This window comes from Hoplias malabaricus, chromosome 9, assembly GCF_029633855.1.
Source record: "Hoplias malabaricus isolate fHopMal1 chromosome 9, fHopMal1.hap1, whole genome shotgun sequence".
Classification (NCBI taxonomy): Eukaryota; Metazoa; Chordata; class Actinopteri; order Characiformes; family Erythrinidae; genus Hoplias; species Hoplias malabaricus.
This window is the reverse complement of record NC_089808.1, coordinates 27,337,013-27,359,936: the sequence shown is the minus strand read 5'-3', so window position 1 is coordinate 27,359,936 and position 22,924 is coordinate 27,337,013. Positions and strand designations below refer to the sequence as shown.

Here is a 22,924-nt window from a genome sequence, read left to right as displayed (position 1 = left end):
AAATCTTTTTTTAGAAAACAACAAGATCATGGACCACAACACCCTCTTTACTGTTCAGAACAGTTGGTTTGAGAGTATGTCCCTTTAAATGACAATGAGCCTTTTTTGAGGGTCTTTGCTTGTCTGAGGCTGGGGACCAAAAATTCACACCTTCACAATCCATGGGTGGACATACTCCAATGAGGCACTGTATAATTCTAATGAGCCAAAACTTGATGTAGGAATGGGAGGCAAATCTGAACACCTTGTGAGGTTCCATGTTCTCTGACCTAGGCATCCCACACAAAAAATCTTTACAGCACTACACTGTACCTATGTCTACTAAAGTGATGAAATACCATCCTATACCTTTACTAAAAGCTAGGGGTCATCATCATCATCATCTTTTTCGCTTGTCCATTTCAGGGTCGTGGTTAAGGAGCTAGGGGTAGCTTTAGAAATTTAACTGCAGTACCTGACCTCATAATATGCTTGTAACCAAATGCAGGCAAATACATAAAAATTTATTGTTAAGCCTTCCTAAAAGAGTAGTCACCGTTTATGTATCAGAGAGGAACCATTAATGCCAGTGATTTCAGGAAAAGTAATGGATGAGTGGAAGGTGTCTGCAGTCGTATGAATGTATATACAGACATACAATACACATAATAGTGTAATCCTTTTAGTGTTTTGTGGTGTTCAGTTGATCAGATCCTCTTATCATATTAAAATGGGTTGAATGAATAACCAGGCATTAGAATTAGAGCAGCGTAAATGTTCTGTTGCGGTCAATTACACAATGGACAAAATCAACATCCTCACAGATGAATTGGATGATTATGAAGATTAATCACTGAGGAGCCATTTTGTGTCAGTTTTATGTTGGTAAACAGAAATACACAGGGATGTTTTTGGCTACAGTATGTCTCATAGCTGTACCGTATTAATAATTGCCTCGATTCATCATTTGACTTGGACTGAACTGTATTCTATATCAAAGAATAACCATGTAAAGTAACTTAAGCTAAGGACAAGCTGATGGTGATCGTTATGAACTGTTAAAACCTTAATAATCCCAATCATTACAAATTACTTTGCACTGTAAACAATATTCGTACAAAACAGAAATTGGATGTAGAATATTAGTTTTTAAGGATTGCTTCCAAATTAAATAAAGCTTTTCCAACATGCCAAATGTACTCTGCTGCAAGTATACACTAGTTAAATCATATCATTTGGCACATGGCTGTCGTGTAGTATTCCAGAATTGTTAATTTAACATTTACCATTTTATTGAGAAATGGAATCTCATGTATATTGATTAGCCATAACATTAATGCAGTCTCCTTGTTTCAAGACTCATCCATTAGATCAGCTCCACTGATCATACAATTACAAGCTGTAGTCCATTTGTTGCTCTATATACTTTGTAAGCACCTTTACCATGATCCTCAATGGTCAGAACCCCCTCACAACCAGATATTATTTGGCTGGTGGAGGATTCTGAGCACTGCAGTGACACTGGTATTTTAGTGTAACACTGGTATAAATGGATCAGGATGAAAGGTGCTAACAAAATGTGCAGAGCCTACAGCCTATAACTGGACAACTCTGAAGTGCTGCTATAAGTGGAGCTGATAAAATAGATAATGGTTTAGGAAATAATGAGATTACTGAAATATAATGTCTGCTCATGTACATTTAAGTTTGTATTTGAGGAGTGTCAAACCGTTATTGTTACAAGGACGCTTCTACTGCCAGATTATCTTTGTAAACTGAATCAGTCTAGGGTTCCTTTTAATGGTGCAGTAAGCAAAAAGGAAAACGTCTGTTCTACAAAGACAGCTTTGTAGTTAAAAAAGGCACACACCTTATTTACCCCCACTATTATACACGGCCCATGTAATTGCCACATAGAGATTAGGAATAAATATGCCCTATGCTGAAAATCACCACTTAATTATCTGTTTCAATCCCCCACACAATTCCAGGCCAGGGCTATTCAGACAAAAACAGTAAAGCCAGCAGGCTCTATTTCTGCCCACCAGTGGACAGTACTGAATGGATTGAGTCAATAACAGCATTCGCCTCAGAACAAGCTGGTTCTAAAATACAAAAGAGACATCTAGTGTACACTATATACTACTGCAGGAGGATGTGTTAGTGTGCGTAAATATTTTCGCCTGCATAATTTAGCATTACGTGACACAGATCTGCTAAAAGAAGTTAACAGCCTTGAATAAGCCAGAATTTGTTTTAGACTTTTCTTTATAGTGGTAGTGAAGAAACTGTGGTCCTAGTGTATTCATTATCATTTGCTGTGCAAAATGTTCATTCATTTATTTGGTAAATTTGTAATCAATTATCCTTTATCACATCTCAGCTATTTTGCCATAAAACTATGTCTCCGGCTTCTGGCACTATAGTAAAATGTAAAGACTTTGTAGCTTTTAGGGACATGATATAGACTTGGTGCGTTTCTAGCATTGCACATCAGTGACTTTGATTACATATTAAAATATATTAGTGACAAAAATGCTGAAAAGATAGCTGGTATGTCTTTTTTATGTTAGCTTTTACTCAGTCGCTAAATCAATCGTTTTTTCTTTGTTACCAGTAATTAAGCCCCAGTTTCAGGTTCATTTATATCACGCTCTCTCTCGCGCCTCCATTGGTCGCTTTCGGTGTCCAATCAGAGTGCAGCTGAGAGTGACGAAATTACTGCCACAGCCACGTGCACACTATGTTTACAGAAGGACGCCAGAACGCGAACAACAGCCAATCAGCGCGCGCTCAGCGGCTCGGGTACGTGTGTGGTGTTTATGCAACTGGAGCGCGCGATAGAGCAGAGGAGACGGAGAAGAGCAAGCGGTGGCTGTTTTGCAGTCTGTTTAACCATAACAGCGTCCAACCTTCCGTCTGTTCTGTTCGTTAGTCAGTAGAACGCACAGGACCAGTTCACTCAAACATCTATTTACTGAGATCCTATTTTAATCTCAATTGAATGTGTTGTTTGTGTCTTAATTTCAAGTTCTCCTTTTGAGTTTTCCTTCCTCTCAGTGCTTCTTCCTCGCGCTTTTTTCGACTGTGAACATTAAATATAAATTATTGTTAATTCATTTAAATGAGTAAAATATATGTAATGATACAATGATAAACTAACAGTGCTTATTTTCCTCGTGTAATTTAGTTACCCATAATATGTTCACTTCCTGTGATATTCCTGTAGAACCGCACTGGTCAGCCATAACATAATGACCACAGGTTTGTTTCTAAACTCATTCTCCATTCTCTCAGCTTCTCTGAACATACATGTACCTGGCACTTACAGACTGTAGTCTTTAACTAAGTCTATTATAATCTATTAATTAAGTCTATTAAAATCTATTATTCTACATCCTTTGTTTGCCCCCTTTCACCCAGTTCTTCAGTGGTGAGTACCGCAGAGGCCCACCACAGAGCAGGTGTGAGTTGGGTGGTGGATTATTCTCAGCGTTGCAGTGACCATGACATGGTGGTGATGTGTTAGTGTGTGTTGCGCTGATTGGATCAGAGACAGTGGGGTAGCTGGTGTTCTTAAGGCTATCTGTGTCACTGCTGGACTGAGAATAGTCCACCAAATAGCATCTTGTGGGTAGTGACCCATGTCCGTCCACTGATGAAGGACTAGAGAACGTCCAACAACTGTGCAGCAACCAATGAGCTACTGTCTCTGACTTTTCATCTACAAGAGGGACCTACAAAATTGGTGTGTCTAACAGTGGGCAGTGTGTGGATAGAGTGTTTAAAAACTCCAGCAACACCTGTTGTGTCTGATCCACTTGGACCAGCACAACACACATTAACATATCACCACTATATGTTCAATGATCCACCACCCAAATCATACTCAGTGGTGGTCCTATGATGGACCTGTGGTATGCAGAGAAACAGACTACAGTCACTGCAGAACTACAATATGCTAGTGTATGGTCAGTGGAGGTGACTGAACTATTCCTTATAACCACAGCATGAATTGGTAGACTAAACTGCTCTAGGCTGAAAACGCAAACAAATATAAATGTTCCTGTTGAATTTTCTTATCTTAAAAGAATGGCTTGATAGGTGTATGTTGGGACTCACTGGATTTATTGTAAGGCTGGTATGAGATGCTGTTCTCTATAAAAATGTAATTTATCTGAATCATGTGAAGTCCTCTCAGGTTCGATTCACTTACTATCTATTCAGTTTTAAACATTCCATGTCTTTACCATTGTGTGTTTGAGTTTTTCTTTAAGGACTGGCTAGGTTCACTCCAGCCCACTCTGTGTCCTCCTCCTCAAGCTCCTTGTGGGCTGCAGACTTAGAGTCTGTCTTGGTAACTGTGTGTTGTGTGTGCAGAGAGGCTCTGCAGCCTGCTGAAGCTCACACGTGTGTTTTTCATCTCACAGCACCAGCATCACGACGCTAGGGCTCAGAGCAGGTATTGTGCGTTTTCTTAGAAGCATTGGTTTTATGCAGCCATGCTGCATATTTTTGGGTTGTTTTTCTGCACATTCGGCCTGGTTTGGTGTTCATTCATGCATTTACTACTTCTACGAAAAAAACAAAATCACTGCATTACTCAGTATTAGAGATGATGGAGTAGTTGAGTCACAGTTTTGTTCTTACTGTTTCTTTTTGTCTCTCTGCTTGCTTTACTGATTTTAAAGTTGTTTTTGGGAAAGTTCATTGTAATTATTTCTGTAGTCTTTTATGGCCTGTCATTGTGTTTTTTTTTTTGTTGTTGTTTTTTTTAAACTGTGATAGTTATTGTTTGCTTTCCCTTTTGTGTGCGTGTGTGTTTTTTGTTGTTGTTGTTGTTTTTTTTAAATGGTATCCATTTATTTTGTTTATGTTCCAAAATGTAGTGGCACAGTGGCACAACAGCTCCATGGTCCTGGGGTTGTGGGTTTGAGCCAAACTCTGCATGTCTGTCTGTGAGGAGTTTGGTGTGTTCTCCCCGTGTCCTAGTGGGTTTCCTCCGGGTGCTCCGGTTTCCTCCCATGGTCCAAAAACACATGGTGGTAAATGGATTGGTGACTCAAAAGTGTCCATAGGTGTGAGGGTGTGAGTAAATGTGTGAGTGTATGTTGCACAGCAACTGGCCCCCCTCTTGTGTCTTTAAGACTGATATATCTAAATTAGCTATTTTCTGATTGGCTACTATTAAATTTCATTTAAATAGCAGTCCAGGTAAACACTCCTTGTGATGTATGTGTAATCTTTTTTTTAAAGCTGAATACTTAAGATGTTGGCAAAAAGAGTTTATCTAAAGCAGGCTATATTCACTGCTTAATATATGTACATATATGTACTGCATGGAAAAGATACTCAACTCCTATTATTATAAAACTCAAGAAAGCTAACATTTACATGGAATTACATGGAAGGTACAATAACAACAGTTTATGAGTGTTGCCTAGTTCATTATTGTGTTGCACAATAACATTAAACACCTCTGTAATGTCTAATGCAGCACGTAAACAATATTTATCTTATGATTGCAGCAGACAATGCCATGCCAACCTATTCATGGCACCCAAGGATTTGATGTGGGTTTGATAGGGGGCATGGTGTGCAAGTGAGAATGTGTGCTCATTGTTTAAGATGCATTAAATGTGGTGGTTAGTATTTTGTTAAGGCTGCAGTTCCCCCTGTAAGACTCAACAGGGGAGAGTAGTTTTTGGCTTCGTGGTTTGGGTTAATTTGTTACAATGCATCTGCTTTATTACTTCTATCAGTTTGTTGAGCTGGTACAGACTGGAGGTCGGAAGTATACATGAGCGCACAGGGAGACACCCACGCATGCATTTATATTAACAGAGCAGCCATCCTCCAGCCAATATGAGCCAGGCGCATTTCATGAGCTCTCAGGCAACCAAGCCACTTCTGTCTCCAGCAGACATCTCTGTCCTTCAGACAAATCTGATTCATTTGGGCTTGACAGAAAGAGCTTTTTTCTCACAGTCCTATCAGTATTGGCCATTAAGGAATACACCAACCGATCACTGGATTAGGAACATTTATTCTGTATCTACACTCATTGTCCATTTTATCAGCTCCACTGACCCTACAGGGGCAATTTGTAATCTTATAATTACAGACTGAAGTCCATCTGTTTCTCTGCATATTTTCTTATCCTAATTTCACCCTGTTCTTCACTGGTCAGGACCACCACAGAGCAGGTATGATTTGGGTGGTAAATCATACTCAGTAATGAGTTATTAGCTCTTTTATTAATGGTTATATAAATTGCTTTAGTCCATTGTTTTATATAACTGTTAGTGATTATAATGTCATATATCACATACGCAAATATATCTAAGATGAATTAACAGCTCAAAATGGTTTGAGGCATGGGTGTGATTAAATAGAGCTACAGTTCAACTGATTTAATTGACCAAACTTCAGACACCAATCATGTCTTGACTTTTCTTCTGAGTTAAAGAGAAAATATTTGGGCTGATTTCTTTTGCCAAACCATTCCTTTAATGCCCATGTGGCACTAGTTTTTTACAAATTGGCTTGACTGAAACACTAAGTTACTGTAGGGTGACAACAAACACAGACACTCCCAAAACATTTTAGCGTGTCTATAGTAATTAAATGAAACACTGAGTTATTAAATTCTCTCAGATGACACCAAATATGGATATAAAGTCAGATCAGGTCCCAGAACATTGGCACTTGACTTTCAAAAATTGAATTTGAAATAAGCAACGTCAAAAAGAGCACTGGATCACAAACACGTCACCAGTGATCCAGGAGCACCAAGGAGAATCATAGATTGGGAAAAAGGCAGAGCGGCTTGAAGTACTCAAATTACCTCCTCCCATGCAGCTTAAGAGATTAAGTGTCTCTCTGAGGAGTATATAGAGATGGCTGAATGCATAGGTGAGAAACCTAGGTCACTTTGGGACCGCTCAGAAATAACCTGTCCACTGCAGTGACAGAAGACTTTACTGGAAGTGCACTGAAATAGCCTGAGCATTAAAATAGTGCAGACAGATTTGAAGAGAACACTGGTTTACTTTAAAGGTTAAAAGGTTGTTTTGGAGGTATTGAAGGGAGAATTTATATAAGCACTGAGCAATGAAACCAATACTAAATATAATGGAAACAATACACTTGAAAGATCTTCACCCATTTTTTGAACTTTGCAGCAAACTTTCAAAAGCACTAAAAAGTTTTTTTTAATGTTAAAATGGCATTGCTAGATGGATGCAGACAGAAAGACACTTGATTATAGTCTGGGCAAGCACCGTCGGTGTTAATTTAATTTTCCATGGGGTTAGATCTTTGTTATTAAACGTATAGACAGTTTTTTTAATAAGTTTGGCCACAATGTAATTCATATAAAATACTCTTTATTAGAAAGAGTGCAGTCTATCAGTGAAATCAAATAATGAAACCTACTTTTAAAAATGCAAACAGAGCAAACATTGCAAGAAAGGCAAAGCATTTACACAACCGTGACAAACTATTCTTAAACTTAAAATGGTAATTTGCCCTTGAGGAATTAAGTCTAGTCCTGACCTAGAGAGAATTTTATATAGAGAGTTTCCCTTGAAAGAAAAATACAATGTCTGACTAGGCTTCGTCCCTTTTCTTATAAGCATCCCATATTGTTTACCTCCATCCATCCATTATCTGTAACCGCTTATCCAATTTAGGGTCGCGGGGGGTCCAGAGCCTACCTGGAATCATTGGGCGCAAGGCAGGAATACACCCTGGAGGGGACGCCAGTCCTTCACAGGGCAACACAGACACACACACATTCACTCACACACTCACACCTACGGACACTTTCGAGTCACCAATCCACCTGCAACGTGTGTTTTTGGACTGTGGGAGGAAACCGGAGCACCCGGAGGAAACCCACGCGGACACGGGGAGAACACACCAACTCCTCACAGACAGTCACCCGGAGCTGGAATCGAACCCACAACCTCCAGGTCCCTGGAGCTGTGTGACTGCGACACTACCTGCTGCGCCACCGTGCCGCCTCATATTGTTTACCTGTTGCATTTATCACAGTTCAGGACAGTCTGTTTGGCCTTAGATTTTAAATTGTGGTGAGAAATAAAACCATCAGTGCCATGCTCATTAACCACCCAAAAAAAAAGAGAGACCTTGATAATGTGAAAATGGTTAAAGCTGCTGTAGATAGAAGCCCCATAAGTGGTGAACTAGAGAGCTGTGAGGTGAATGGGGATATAAAATCTCAGTAATAGAGTAGCACGTGTAACCAAGGAGACCAGGGAAAAACCAAAAGTGTGAAATGATGGTGTGCGAACATGTGTTTGCTCATGTGAATTTGCGTGTGTGGTTGCTTTTTCCTTCTTCTTTTTTTTTTATTTTATTATTATTTGAACAGGAAAAAATTGTCATTATCTGCCATGGTTAGTTAGTTCCAGTGGATGTCTCTCAAACTAAACTGGCAAGAGCTGACCACCGCTGTTTGTGAAAGAGCGGTTGGACGTCATGCACATGGAGTAGTGAAAGACTAATAACATGTCACAGGGGGGTTGCAAAATGGGTAAAATCTCCAGTGAGCATCTTTAAATTGACATGTACCTTTTCTTTTTTTCTCTTCCCATGCCAGTGGCTTCTGGAACAGATCTTGAAAACAGAAATGGACAGATCCTGAAGACACAGAGCCTGGGGTTTCAGACGCTGTTTTCTCACTCAGTATCTTTCTCACGCTCTGTCCACGTCCATCTGGCTCCATGATTGCAGCCAAGACTGTTTCATAAGCAGAGTCTTGCCTGCATGATTTTTGCCTCCAACATTTTAGGAGCTAAGGATTTGATTGCACTGCACATTAATAAATATATAATTTTACTGTTGAGCTTTGGAGACTCTGAGCACTTCATCAATTGCTATTGTGCCTAAAAAGGACACTCTGTGTTACAATAGCATGCTTAAGTCTGCACAGTGAATTCCACATATGAAGTTTCTTCACATCAAAATGCTTTCCCTCTGTAGTTCATGCAATCCACCTTAGTGAAGTTTAAATTAGCTGTTAATTTGCACAAGCCATCAGTGAGTTTATGACCTAGCCAACGTGTTATTCTGATCATATTATGAGTGATGACAACTCAGACTCTGCCCCCAGCAATGACACTAGGGGGGCAGCGGGTGGGGCTGAGGATGAAGAGGAGGTGGGGCAACAGAGCAGATCCCTACGCAGGAATGACACTTTCCCATCATCGGATCCTTCCAATAGCAGGACAGGATCATCTCGAGGGGCTGACTCAAGGCCCACAAGTTCATCAGGGGACAACCGGGGGCCAAACTCAGATGACATGGATGCATTGTCCAGTGGCAATGACTCTGGAGAGAGGGAGAGTGAAGGAGGGCTGGAAAGGGAAAATGGCTCTAGAGGACGGCAGTCCATGAGGAGCTACCAAAGCTCATCCAGTCAAAATGGTAAAGACTCTGGCATGATGCTGGAGACCACAGAGAGCAACAAGAGGTGAGAAACTGAAAACAAAGCTTAAGGTTCTTCATCCATTTAAACATTTTAGCCAAAATAGTACCTTTTACTATTCAAACAAAAGTGGTTCTTCTATGGCATTCCTTTTGTAGTACCTTTATTTTTAACAGTGCACCAAGGAAGACTCTTTGATTAACATGAAGCTAGGTCTTGCAGAATAAACTCAAAGTTTGTAGCTGTGATATATTTTGCATAATTTTAAATGCAATACTGTAAGCCAAACATGCACATAAACTCAATGCATCTCAGATGCAACATTTGCAGTATTTCAGAATCAGGACAACATTGAGGCTTATGAGGGAAAAGTTCTCTCTGGTCAGCTGTCAGTTGACATCATTTGACTGTAATTAAATGAAAAAGAAATAAATTGAAATGGCAAAATTTCTCTCTCTCTATTAGTTCCAACTCTCATAGCCCCTCCCCTCCAAGCAGCTCTTTGGCTTACAGTCTGCTGAGCACCAGCTCAGAGCAGGACCATCCCTCCACCAGCGGTTGCAGCAGTGACCAGTCAGCACGTGTCCAAACGCAGAAAGAGCTGATGCGGGCGCTGAAGGAGCTGAAGATACGATTGCCTCCTGAGAGGAAAACCAAGGGCCGTTCCAGCACACTCAACGCCCTCAAATACGCCCTCAGCTGCGTCAAACAAGTCAGAGGTGAAGGTCTTTTATGTGTGATGGCTATTTCTAAATTAAAACACTTACAGTGTTTGTATTTGTAAGTGGATTGGAATATCCCCTCACATGCCTCTATGTAAGGACTCATATAAACATTTTATCATTAATATAGATGTAGTTCACATACTCGCCACACTGGACAATTGCACCAGTGCTATGCCCCTGTTCAAGTCTTATTTCATCTGTAGCCTGGGGCAGGAACACATCCTTGATGAACACTTACACGTGGAAAATTTTGCATAGCTAATCCAAATACCAACATGTGTTTATGAATTAACCCTCCTAAAACACTGGATCACACATAAGACATGTCCTCATAACATCATATGTTCTATAGGCCTATTAATCTTATAAGACAGTGGACTGCGACCCTGAAATGGATTAAGTGGGAGGGAAGATGATGATGATTATGATTATAGGACAGTGGGGAAAGAAAGAATTATAGGTGGAGCTATGTTCTTTTGAAGTTTCATGGCAGTTATGAAATGTGACAGATATAATGTAATCTCAAGAGCACATACAGATCACATTTAAAAAAGATGTGATGTGTTAATATTAAGAGAAAAAAAAACTAAGAGAAACCAATACAATTCTTTTCTTACATTTGCATTTACATTTTTCAGATTATGTAGCAAGGGTAATTTGAATATGTGACCCTGTTTGCAGATGATGATGCCCAATAAATTGGAATGCCAGTTGAATTGTGTGTACATTTAATAGGATTAGTTTATAAGAAAATGCATTTACTTTCCAGCCAATCAGGAATATTATCACCAGTGGAATGTTGAAGAGTGCCATGGCTGTAGTCTGGATCTCTCAACCTTTACCATCGAAGAGCTTGACAACATCACCTCCGAATACACGCTGAAAAACACAGTAGGTTTATACTCACGTGCACACACTTACACTCCTACTCACGTGGGCCTACCATAATTTCTTTCCCGTAATGCTCTCTTCTCTCTCTCTCTCTCTCTCTCTCTCTCGCCTCTTGTTCTATCGCCTCTCTCCCTGTCAATTACATGTCTCATTCATGTTTTTGCTCTGAGACCAGCAAATATTCCCTCTCTCCTTGTTTTCCCAATCCTTTGTTTCCTTTTCCTTGCTTTTCACGTGGACCTGAACTCCTCCCACAGAATTAGTAATCATCCAAGACTCTTGTTTAGTAAAGTAACTCCTCTGATTTATCTCATGGAGCAGAGTATTAATGAGGATTTAAAAGGTTCCTGTGTCTTTCTTTTAATGCCCTGGACAATACCATTATTAAAGATAAATAGAACCTGATCCTAGATCAGCTCTACTACTGAAACAGATCTATAAATCACATGCACTTAGACTGTCATTAGACTGTTATTATCCCCATAATTGCATTAAGAAACATGGTCTTTTCCCTATTTAACTCATTTATATCTGTCTTCACTGTAGGCCACATGTACATACAAATTCTGGCACGTTTTATTTTAACAGCATAAAGTTGCATAATATGTACCATCCAAGTGACAGTATGGGAGTGCATTCTGAAATAAAAGAACATTAGAAGATAACATTTTTTTTTCTTGCCTGCTTTTCTTGACCCAGTAGTACATGATTTTCTTTACTTCACTCTCTGCTGCCCTCCCCCTCTTCCTCTCCATCAGTTTAGTTCTGTGCTCTCTGAATTCTGTGGTGCCCTCAAGAATGTTTTATTCACTTTAGCTAAATGTAAACACTTGCAGCATAAACTCAGATGTTATGTATAATGTTACACACAGAAATTCACAAGTATTTTTTTTTTTTACTTAGACAATGGAAACCTGTTATCTCAGAAACCCACCTGAAATGTAACTAATGAGCAGGTGTGGATGATTAGTTTGTATTATAAGCATGTTGTGTGCATTTTCACCTTCTTAGTAATCAACCATAAGCCACAGATAAAAGAGCCTTATGTAAATTTACCCTAAGGTAAAAGCTGGTGAATTCCTTTAAAAACTGTACATTTATTAGATTTTTGTCTTTTCTCTTTTTCTTCCGTTTCTAGGACACATTCTCCATGGCTGTGTCTTTTCTGTCAGGAAAAGTGGTGTATATCTCACCGCATGGTTCGTCTTTATTGCGTAGTAAACCAGAGAAGCTGCAAGGGGCACTGTTTTCAGAGCTACTCGCCCCTCAAGACGTCAGCACTTTCTACAGCAGCACAGCCCCCTGTAGACTCCCGCCATGGGCTTCCTGCATTGGCTCTGGTGTGTGTGTGTGTTTTGCCTTTATTGGCTTTTCTTACACTGTCAGAAAAACTGTCATTGTGGTGGTACCCCCCCAAGGGAACATATTCTGTACCTTAAATTAAGGAACATAACAGTAGTTTATAATATTATAAAATTTATTATAACATTATAATATATATATATATATATACATATATATATATATAATCCCAAGGAGTTATGTTTTTTAGTTATTAAGAGAATGTAATGACCCTTTAGGGAAGACAACTGGAATGTACAGCTAACCTTTAAATTAACATTTACACTGTTTGCACCTTTAGGGACCAATAATGTACTTGAGAGTGTACAGTGAACAGTGTAGGAAGTAGCACATAACTCTCAATCAAATGTTTATCAGTGTTCATTCTCCTACCATTTACTCCCAATTAATCTCTAATCACAATGTTGAACATACAGCAAGAAACTACAATATTGTTCTGTTTTAACTATAATTGATGCCATTAACAGAATCATCATGATGTTCTTTTCCTGTAGCCTCTCCTCCAGTGGACTGTACGCAGGAGAAATCCATGTTCTGTAGGATCAGTGGAGATGGATCTTCTGGTGGAGAACTGAAGTATTACCCATTCAGATTGACCCCCTACCTGCTCACACTGAGAGACTCGGACACAGCAGATCCACAACCCTGCTGTCTACTTATTGCTGAGAGGGTACACTCAGGATATGAGGGTAAAACAAACAAACAAACATACACACACACACACACACACGTGTATCTCTTTAATTAGCCTGCTTTAATTAGCTTTGTTTATACCTGTTGTTTTGCTTTGATTTTATTATGTACGGTGACCTTGAGAGTCTTGAAAGGCGCCAAAAATAAAATGTATTATTATTATTATTATTATTATTACACACACACACACATAGCTCTTCATTCACTGTAGAAACTGAAACTGGCCAGATACATTAGAATATTAACTACAACAAGACTACAAGGGTTGTCTAGAGGACAGTTAAATTTTTCAGTTCATAAATGATTCAGCATAGCAGGTTTGCAAAGATATATATTTCAAATGATTTATTTGTTGCTATTCTTTAATAAAAGGTCAGATTTAATACATACTCTGTATTTTTTCTTTCGTTTTCAGCTCCTCGTATTCCTCCAGATAAAAGAATCTTCACTACCAGTCACACTCCTAGCTGCTTGTTTCAGGAGGTCGATGAGCGTGCAGTGCCACTGCTGGGTTACCTGCCTCAGGACCTGGTGGGAACCCCCGTCTTGCTCTATCTCCATCCTGAGGACAGACCAATAATGGTGGCCATCCACAAAAAGAGTGAGCATTTCTCTCCCCCTTGATCTTTGCAGTTTTCTATACAGCTCTTCACAGAAAAGAGCATGAATCTTACACTACATTTGTAGGCATTAGAGGAAGAGTTATAGTTGCTTTCCAGACTCATTTGAAATGTGATTGCTCATTAACAAAATTGTTTAAGTTTATTAAACCGTGTAGTAAATTCTATGTAGAGCGAATGTAATTTACTTTGTGCTTGAGCTCCCTGAATGAAAATGTGTAATTGTAATGTATTCTCTTACAAACTCATCTTTCCCCTCTGTAGTTTTGCAGTTTGCGGGGCAGCCGTTTGACCATTCTCCATTGCGGATGTGTGCCCGCAGTGGAGAGTATGTGACTATAGACACTTCTTGGTCCTCCTTTGTCAACCCGTGGAGCAGAAAGGTGGCTTTCATCGTGGGACGCCATAAAGTCAGAACGTAAGAATGCACATGCATATGCACCAGTAAACATCCATCAGACCTGTACTTGTACGTACACAGACGTACTCACACATATTTCTACTTTCATACCAGAAAATAATTACCCCCCTCTGCCACTGTACTATGACTCGTTATGGTACCCTCCAACACTCGACATCCCTCCCACCCACATCATGCAAATACACCCATGCTTTTCCTCATAGTCTATTCCTATATTATACCGTGACTCACTGGATGTCATCTGTCTTCACGCCCTCACGCACTCACATTTATTGTAAATATACACGACACAATCTTTTCATTGCCTTTATCTTACACAAACTTCTGAGTGCATGGCCAGCTTTTATGGCCCACCTACACTATACCATAGAGTCTCTCATTTTAACCCGCCTTTATGTAGCTTCCAACTATTTCCAGTACAAGGCAACATAGAAGCCAAATACAATATGCAGGACACAGAAGGTTTTAGGAATGCTTATTACCTGTTATTGGTCTGCTGTTGTGTTTGGCTGTGCTTAGAGGAAATCTATCTCCCTTTAGGTAGATGTTTGCTAGGGGAATTCCACCAATTTTAACATATTTTGTAGATTACAGTCATTCAGAATTTAATATAAAATGGTGCATTGTAGAGAAGTCACAATCCATTTAACAGCTTCCTTTGAGGGAACTACGCTTCTGTTAAACACCCGGTTCCTTTCCCTGCCACTGTAAATAGTTCTGACTAAGTTTCTCCTGATTTGCAGATGCCATCAGTGAAATTGTGCTTTTAAGGAAATGTACCCTTACAAAATGAATGTACTTAGTTTTTGCTTAGAAAATATTTAGTGTTCAAAAATAGCTACTATAATTTTGCACAAGTGGAATATAATTATATTCTGTCACATCAACAGATTTTGAATGACCTAAAATTTTATTACATTTTTTTTCTCAATAATGGTATTAATTTATTATATTAGTACAACATAACAAAGTGTTATTAATTTACTTAGATTAAAGACATGGTGCCAATATCAGGAATGTCACACATACATATACATATTCATTTTCTATGCTCCAACCTCTTCCCCCTCTCTGCCCTTCTCCAATACACATCCAGTTCTCCTCTGAATGAGGATGTTTTCACTCTGCCACGGTCTTTGGAGGAGCGGACTCTAGCTCCAGACATCTCTCAGTTGAGTGAGCAGATCCATCGGGTGCTGGTGCAGCCTGTGCACAGTGGCAGCTCTCAGGGTTACAGCAGCCTGGCCAGCAATGGCTCACATGAACTTCAACCCAGCGCAGCCTCATCATCTGAGAGCAACGGCACTGCCCTGGAGGATCCTGCACAACTCCACAAACCAGTCAGTACTTACTTAAACTCACACACTCACATTAACATCTATATAATCACAAAATGGGAGAATTTCTCTTTAAATTATTGAAGTTGGACTAATCTAAATTAAGGACATACATATGTTACATATGTAACCATCTTGGTCAGGCTTTTGAAAACTAAATCTTGGAATATATGTACATATGAACCAGATAAGGGCACTATATAGTTCAATAAGATTTGTCCCTTCAGACCTAAGTATGTGTCCGTAATTTCTTTCCCTTTTTGAACAGATGACCTTCCAGCAGATCTGTAAGGATGTTCACATGGTGAAGACAAGCGGTCAGCAAGTGTTTATTGAATCCCGCAATCGCCCTCTTCCCAGAAAGCAGACTGCCACAGGTACACACACACACACACCCACACACACACACACACACATAATTAGTCATTCATACTTTTGCTTCAGAAAGACTCCCAGAAACATTGGCTTGTTCTTTTTCTAGGTTCTTTGCGTGCAATTGGAAACTCTGGGCCAGGGGTAGTTCCTCCCTCAAAGAATACAGTCCCTTCCCAGCTCATCAGGAAGGATCCTCCCAGCACGTACTCTTACCAGCAAATCAACTGTCTGGATAGCATCATACGGTACGTGAAATGATTACACTTTTGAACCCAAATAAAATGTTAAATAATAAATGTTAAATTTTAAAAGTACACTGTTCTTCATGCACAAAGGTAAATATTCACTTCAAGTAGCTTGAATTATAGGTGGACTATAAACAATTTGGCAAACCATTGAATTGTTGAAATAACTAGTTATTTTCAGTGCAGCAAAGTAAATACAAACTATAGATGGGCATTCAGGAGCTGTAGTATATTTTGACAGCTTTTGTTCTGCTAAAATAAAATTGTTGATCACATATACATTTGCGCCAAGCCTTTGCTTACATATTCATGTCATTTTTCTAAAAATGGCTTGATAATTTATATATAAGCCATTATTCTAACTTAGCTGTGATGGATTCCAGCAAATGTATTTCTGACAAGTAACATCTCCGTCTCTTATCTTTTTTCAAAAAGACTATCTTTAAGTTCCATTAGCAATAGCGGTCACTTATTTTTTGATCTGATGTTATTTTTGTGCATATAAAGTAATGGCTGTCTATGTGTGTGTGTAGGTATCTGGAAAGCTGTAATGTCCCAAACACAGTTAAGAGGAAGTGTGGCTCCTCCTCCTGCACTGCGTCCTCTACATCTGATGATGACAAGCAGCAAGACGCCCCCAGCAACAACGAAGGTACACAGCACATTTAGTGGGCTTTAACAGTGGGTGTGTAGAGTAACACAATACTGAAAGTCTCCATGACACATAAATAAGCTCATTATGACATGATATCAACCTACTATAAGTAAGACTGCTTTTGACAACATTTATATCAAACTGCCATTTATATCAATGCAAGATTTACTGATATTGCTGTGTTACATGACACTTTTTGTGGATAAGTGATGTAACACTTTTAGAACAGACCTTGCACCTTGACCTTGACGTGGCAGTGACATTAACGGGCAATATGCTGTAGTTTAAATCTCACAAATATTCAACACAAGTCAGAAAATCCTGTAGCCTTTCGGTAAAGAGCCTTTTTTGACTAAGTGTGACTTGATAAGCAGTGTCATTATCAGGCTTAAATCATTGTGACACAGACTGAGCTACAAAAAACTTATGTCTGATATTTCACCTCTGAAAGTGTTATGACACCACCTAACTTCAGAAAAAATAAAAATATATTATGTCACCTTCACATCAACTACTCTCATGAAAATTTTAAGACAAATGACACCCATTGGAATAAATGTTTATGAAGTTTATGAGAAAATAGGGCTTGATTATTAAATTATCAATTATTTATATATATATTTATAAATATATATATATATATATATATATATATATATATATAATTTGCATTTTTAAAAGCTCAGACATAGGACAGAATAGTTTCATGCACTCTGACAAAAACTGTTGTTGCTATTACTAGAATGAGGGGATAAATAGCCCTTTTTTTGGTTTGATTTGAATTATTACCATTTTATACTTCAGGCCTATAATGACATTTGTTGATGTTCACTTTAAAGGCTAAGCACCACTTAATGGACCTCCATGAATATATATAAATTGACGGAAAAAAACGAGCTCGCTACGGAAATTCTTGAACGCAACCTTGACATCACTGGTGGACAACAGCTGAACAACGCCGCGATAAAACACCGTTATGACTGACTGTTATGACAGTATCTAGCTAAATAACCATCATTATTCATGACAATAGCCTAGCAATAAGCTAAACTCAAATTTAGATTTACCGTTATTCTTGTAAACGTGATCGAAGTCGAACTCGAATTCATCCGACACTATAAACCTCCGTAAAGCAACTACGTAGCCGAGTATAATCTGAGCCACCGAGTTTAGCAAGTCAAGCTAACGTTAACTAACACCAACTAAAACAGGCGAAGTGAGTGTACTTACCCTGTACTTACACCTTTCGTTGGTGTCCTTACATGCCCCTATTGTTGGAAAAGCGCCAGTGAAATGAGCTACAGACAACGGAGTGAGCGCATGGTCCTTTCCAAAGTGCCCGTTTAAAGTTAACAAATTTAGTCCATTTTCTGGATATTTTGGGATCTTTGGGCCATTTTTGCACAGATGTCCCACTGTACATTGAATTATTGCAGCCAAAACACAACACACCTTTTCGTCATTTTGCATTAAATTAAATGCGACTTCTAGAGTTGTTGTCCACCAACGGTCTTTTAAACCTTATTCCTTGAATTAGTAAGAAATAACATGTTTTCTGACTATCAATAAACACAAGTTAGGAACTCAAATTCCACTGTATTTATTTCTTGACACTTTCATATAGCTGGTGCTTAGCCTTTAAGGTAATGGCTTACAGATTATAGTGACTGTGCATTTGAATTTATATTTGTCTGCACACTTCAGGTCCGTCAGTAGCTCTAGTTGGTGAAAATACACCACTGCCAGCCTTGACATTACACAGTAAAGCAGAGAGTGTAGCATCAGTCACATCTCAGTGCAGTTTCAGCAGCACAATTGTCCATGTGGGAGACAAGAAACCCCCCGAGTCAGGTGAGTGTCTTGGTGGACCAGTATTTTGCTTTAATTGTGCCAAATTGCATGTCTTGATTTTTTTTCAAATATTGATTGCTTCCAGGTTAAATCCACATTTCTCTCTCTCTCTCTTTCTCTCTTAGATATTGTAATGGAGGAAGCTCCTATGACTCCTGTTCTAGCACCTCCTGTCATTCAGCCCCCTCCTCCCCCCACCATCACAGCCACCCCATCTCTGCCTCCTCCCGCAAATCCACCCAGTCCTGCACATATAGCTGAGAAAGAATCGAGCAGAAGAGGAGGTGGTGCAGGAGGAGGAAGATTAGGTCTGACCAAAGAGGTGCTTTCTGCTCACACGCAGCAAGAAGAGCAGAACTTCTTGTGGCGGTTCAAAGACCTGAGCGAACTGCGGGTATTCGACCCAGCTTCAGCGCTAAGACGCCATACTACCACACCACTCCCTAGAGGTAATATTTTAAACGTTACGTATGCACACTAGTAATGTCAGTTACTGTGACCACTGAGATTGCAATGATTAGATGATAATTGTAACGTGATTACAATTATAAGACACTCTGGAAAATGATATCTCCTAAATGCCATAAATGTAATAATTAAACTTTTAAAATTTTGTTTTGAGGCACGATAACTGATCTGTCTTCCAGTACACACTAAACTTTTTAGCTGCAAAAAAGATTTTAACAAAAAAATAAAGGAGAAAGTAAAGTAGATAATGAATAAAACTATACTACTTTTTGATTAAACACATAATGCAAATAATCTGTGTCTGTCTGTCTGTCCCCCGACCTCTCTCAGGTGTGCGTTGTTCACGTGATTACCCTGCAATAGGCAGCAGTGGTCGAAGGCGTGGCAGAGGTGGCAAGAGATTGAAACATCAGCAGGCTTCAGAGCAAGGGAGCTCTTTAGGCCAGACATGCCCCGCTGGAGGTCTCTCTACTGGAGCACCTGCACAAAATGGACCCCCTAACCCCTCATTTCCCCTGGGGCCTCCTACCACTTCCTCTTCCTGGCCTCCTTCAGTGGGCTCCCAAAATAGCTTACCCTCTGTACCTTATCCACCGGGCATGCTGCCACTTTACCCCCTATACCCACCCCTCACTCAGCCTGTCACAGACCCCTCCATGCAGCCTGGTCTTCGCTTCCCCCTTCAGAATCCTCAGATGGCACCATCCATTGTACCCCCCATGATGGCATTGGTACTGCCAAATTATATGTTTCCACAAATGGGGACTTCCTTGGCTCAGCCTGGTCCTGCAGTCATGCCCCAATCTTTCTACAACCCAAACCTGGCTTTTCCATATCCAGCTGTCAGCACAGCCCCTCCAGCAGTCCCTCAAACTGCCACCCCAGCCCCACCAAACCCGTCACGGAGCAGCACGCCCCAGTCATGCAGCCAAAGAGAGGGAGGTATTGAGAGAGAGGGCGCAGAGTCTCCCCTCTTCCAGTCTAGATGTTCCTCTCCTCTCAACCTGCTCCAACTGGAGGAGTTGCCCACCAGCCGACTAGAGGCAGTATCGGCTCTGGCCTCAGGGCAACAGGTCACGCCTCCTGTAGGAGGACAGGCAGGCAGCACTGTAGCACAAGCTACAACCAATCAGAGAAGTCCTGCAGGAGATTCCAAAGAAAATGAAAATGTAAGGCAAAATCTTGTTTGTCCAATAGACAGACATTAAATGAAAAATTAAACCTATGTCAGATCTCTTTGGCCTGTTACAGTGCAGTAATGGTTTAGCTGCCAGGGCCTCATTTGTAGGCACTGGTTATCATGATTGTAGACTTTAGTTTAACTTTTTAGAAGTTATTAGTCATTTTGCTTTATCTTTTTAATGTAATTATTTTATTACATAACTTAATTGTTATACATAGCTGAATGTCATTCCTAATGCAATGGTCAGACCTTGACGAGCAGAAGGCACTGGAAATGTTTTCATTGACCTGAAGCCATGTACTAAAATCCTTATTTGTATTTTATTGCATGTGGTTAACTCTGTGAAAACTCTTTCCTCCTAAGGGAGAAGCCAATGAGTCAAACCAGGATGCCATGTCCACCTCTAGCGACCTTCTTGACTTGCTGCTGCAGGAGGACTCTCGCTCTGGCACAGGCTCCGCTGCGTCAGGGTCCGGCTCCTCCGGCACTGGGTCCTCAGGCTCTGGCTCAGGGTCATCTGGATCTGGCTCAAATGGTTGCAGCTCATCTGGGAGTGGAACTAGTGAGTCATACACTTGCCATCTTTGAAAATGACTAGCCCCAGTTTGTTAAGTTGACTCTTGGGCAGTGACAGTGTCGTAATGTACATGTACACATTTACAGTTCCCTATAATTAAACTTTAGTATACTTAAGGACTTTACTATAGTTTGATTTTGTCTATTGCTTTGGACATTTCTGAGCTGGAACCTAGTAACTAATTTAAGAGCAAATGTTTATCTTGTCTCCCTGAAGGAAGCAGTCAGAGCAGCCACACCAGCAAGTACTTTGGCAGCATAGACTCTTCAGAGAATGACCATTCTCGAAAGCAAACAGCAGGGGGCGACGGAGAGGCACAGTTCATCAAGTGTGTTCTGCAGGACCCCATTTGGCTTCTCATGGCTGACACAGATGAGAAGATCATGATGACTTATCAGTTGCCTATCAGGTTGGAGAATAAACAAATAGTCATGCACATCAAACTCTGGTTGAAAGACACATTCATAAAACAACATCTTTAAATTATGAATTAAATTTTGAATTCCTGTGAATCAGGGATCAAGTCAATTCAACCAGGAGGGCAAGATTCCAGTACAGTTTTCTGATTACTACTTTCTTAACATGCTAAATATAATAGGGTGACCAGACGTCCTCTTTTACCCGGACATGTCCTCTCAATTTCACAAACGTCCGGGATTTTGTTTTTCTTGAGCTTACATAGAATTTCGAGAAGCGTTTCGTTCACAAACTAGTCCCGCCCTCCCCTACTCCGATTGGTTCCCTTGAACCTTCTCTGTAAACATTTCATTGGTCAGTCTGCACGTCAGTAGTCCTTGTTTACGTCAGGCAAAGCTCATGTACCTACCCTCATCTCGAGCAGCTATGCTGAAACGTAAAATGTAAGTTTTCAGATCTGGTCACCCTAAAACATCTTGCTAATTTGCTAATTGCTAATTTGGTATATTGGAGCAGGGAACTCACCTGTGCCCCCAGGATGTATGTTAATGACCCCTGCTGCAGTTTAATATGTTCAGTACCATTGCCTGAATATATATTTATGAACGTTTGACTAGACCTGTTTCCTAAGTCAAAATAAATAAATACATGCTTTACAGGAAGCAAACATAAACAACATGATTCCAGTATAGTTTGACATTTTTCAGCAAATAACAGATTTACCAGAGATGATAACACCCTCTTTAACGTAAGATAATATACAAAGACAATAATTCAAATATTTTAGACCATTTCTATTGCTCCATTCATCAGCTTTTTTTCCTCACATTGTATGGTGTGCTTTGAAATGGACTCAAATGTTAAAGTCAGCATGTAAACAATGTCTATGCATCATTTTATAATCACTGCTGCCCACTGTCTTGAGACCTGCTATTACTTTTAATGCTAATGTGAACCAAGGGTCACCTGTGTGACTGGTTACGGTGACTGTAAATTTAGTGAGCTTGTTTTAACACTGTTGTATCTGCACTGTTCACCGGCTGGCTACCCACTCTCCCCATTCCTATTTGTGCTTGTACTTGTATATGTTTTTGTGTCTTTCTTTGTCTTCTGGTATTGTTAAATTGGGTATGAGGAATGTGTTATTAATTTAAACTTATTATTATTATAATAAAAATATGCTGAAACATGTTCTCTATAGAGAATGTGTATTTTACCAGGTGTGCCCAAATATTGCATATGACTGTAGGATAAAACTGCTTTACAGGTGGCTTGGGGATGTTTAATAAGCTTGTTTTATGTGTGTGACAGAGACAGAGAGACTGTACTGCGTGAGGATCGTATTGCTCTGAGAGCCATGCAGAAGCATCAACCTCGTTTCACTGAGGAGCAAAAGAAGGAGCTGAGTCAGGTGCATCCCTGGATCCGCACAGGACGCCTCCCTCGTGCCATAAACATATCTGTGAGTTCCTGTACTATAATACCATACCACTTTCTAACTACTGAATTGACTTTTTTAATCTGTAGCATAAATAATGTTACATTGCATTACATTACATGACACCTGTGTTTTATAGATTATATTTTTAGGTGGCTATACACAGCAAGTTCACCAGTGTTAAATCAACACTGTTAGTGTTAACTCAATGCTGAGATTGTTCAATTATTACA

The 22,924-nt window shown here is 39.8% G+C and overlaps 1 protein-coding gene across 2 annotated transcripts in view; it reads left to right on the top strand.

The window, feature by feature from the left end:
* The window catches only part of per1b (period circadian clock 1b), a 29,310-nt gene that overhangs the window by 4,437 nt on the left and 1,949 nt on the right, over positions 1–22,924 (top strand). For both annotated transcript variants that reach the window (XM_066680386.1, XM_066680385.1), the window contains exons 2-18: positions 8,606–9,478; positions 9,899–10,152; positions 10,928–11,049; positions 12,188–12,389; positions 12,906–13,100; positions 13,520–13,705; positions 13,989–14,142; positions 15,242–15,485; positions 15,751–15,859; positions 15,964–16,102; positions 16,636–16,754; positions 18,462–18,608; positions 18,734–19,057; positions 19,407–20,245; positions 20,623–20,821; positions 21,053–21,245; positions 22,565–22,715. In XM_066680386.1, coding sequence (XP_066536483.1) covers positions 9,087–9,478; positions 9,899–10,152; positions 10,928–11,049; positions 12,188–12,389; positions 12,906–13,100; positions 13,520–13,705; positions 13,989–14,142; positions 15,242–15,485; positions 15,751–15,859; positions 15,964–16,102; positions 16,636–16,754; positions 18,462–18,608; positions 18,734–19,057; positions 19,407–20,245; positions 20,623–20,821; positions 21,053–21,245; positions 22,565–22,715 — 3,969 coding nt within the window. In that variant the 5' untranslated portion in view covers positions 8,606–9,086. The remainder of the gene's footprint in view (positions 1–8,605; positions 9,479–9,898; positions 10,153–10,927; positions 11,050–12,187; positions 12,390–12,905; positions 13,101–13,519; positions 13,706–13,988; positions 14,143–15,241; positions 15,486–15,750; positions 15,860–15,963; positions 16,103–16,635; positions 16,755–18,461; positions 18,609–18,733; positions 19,058–19,406; positions 20,246–20,622; positions 20,822–21,052; positions 21,246–22,564; positions 22,716–22,924) is intronic.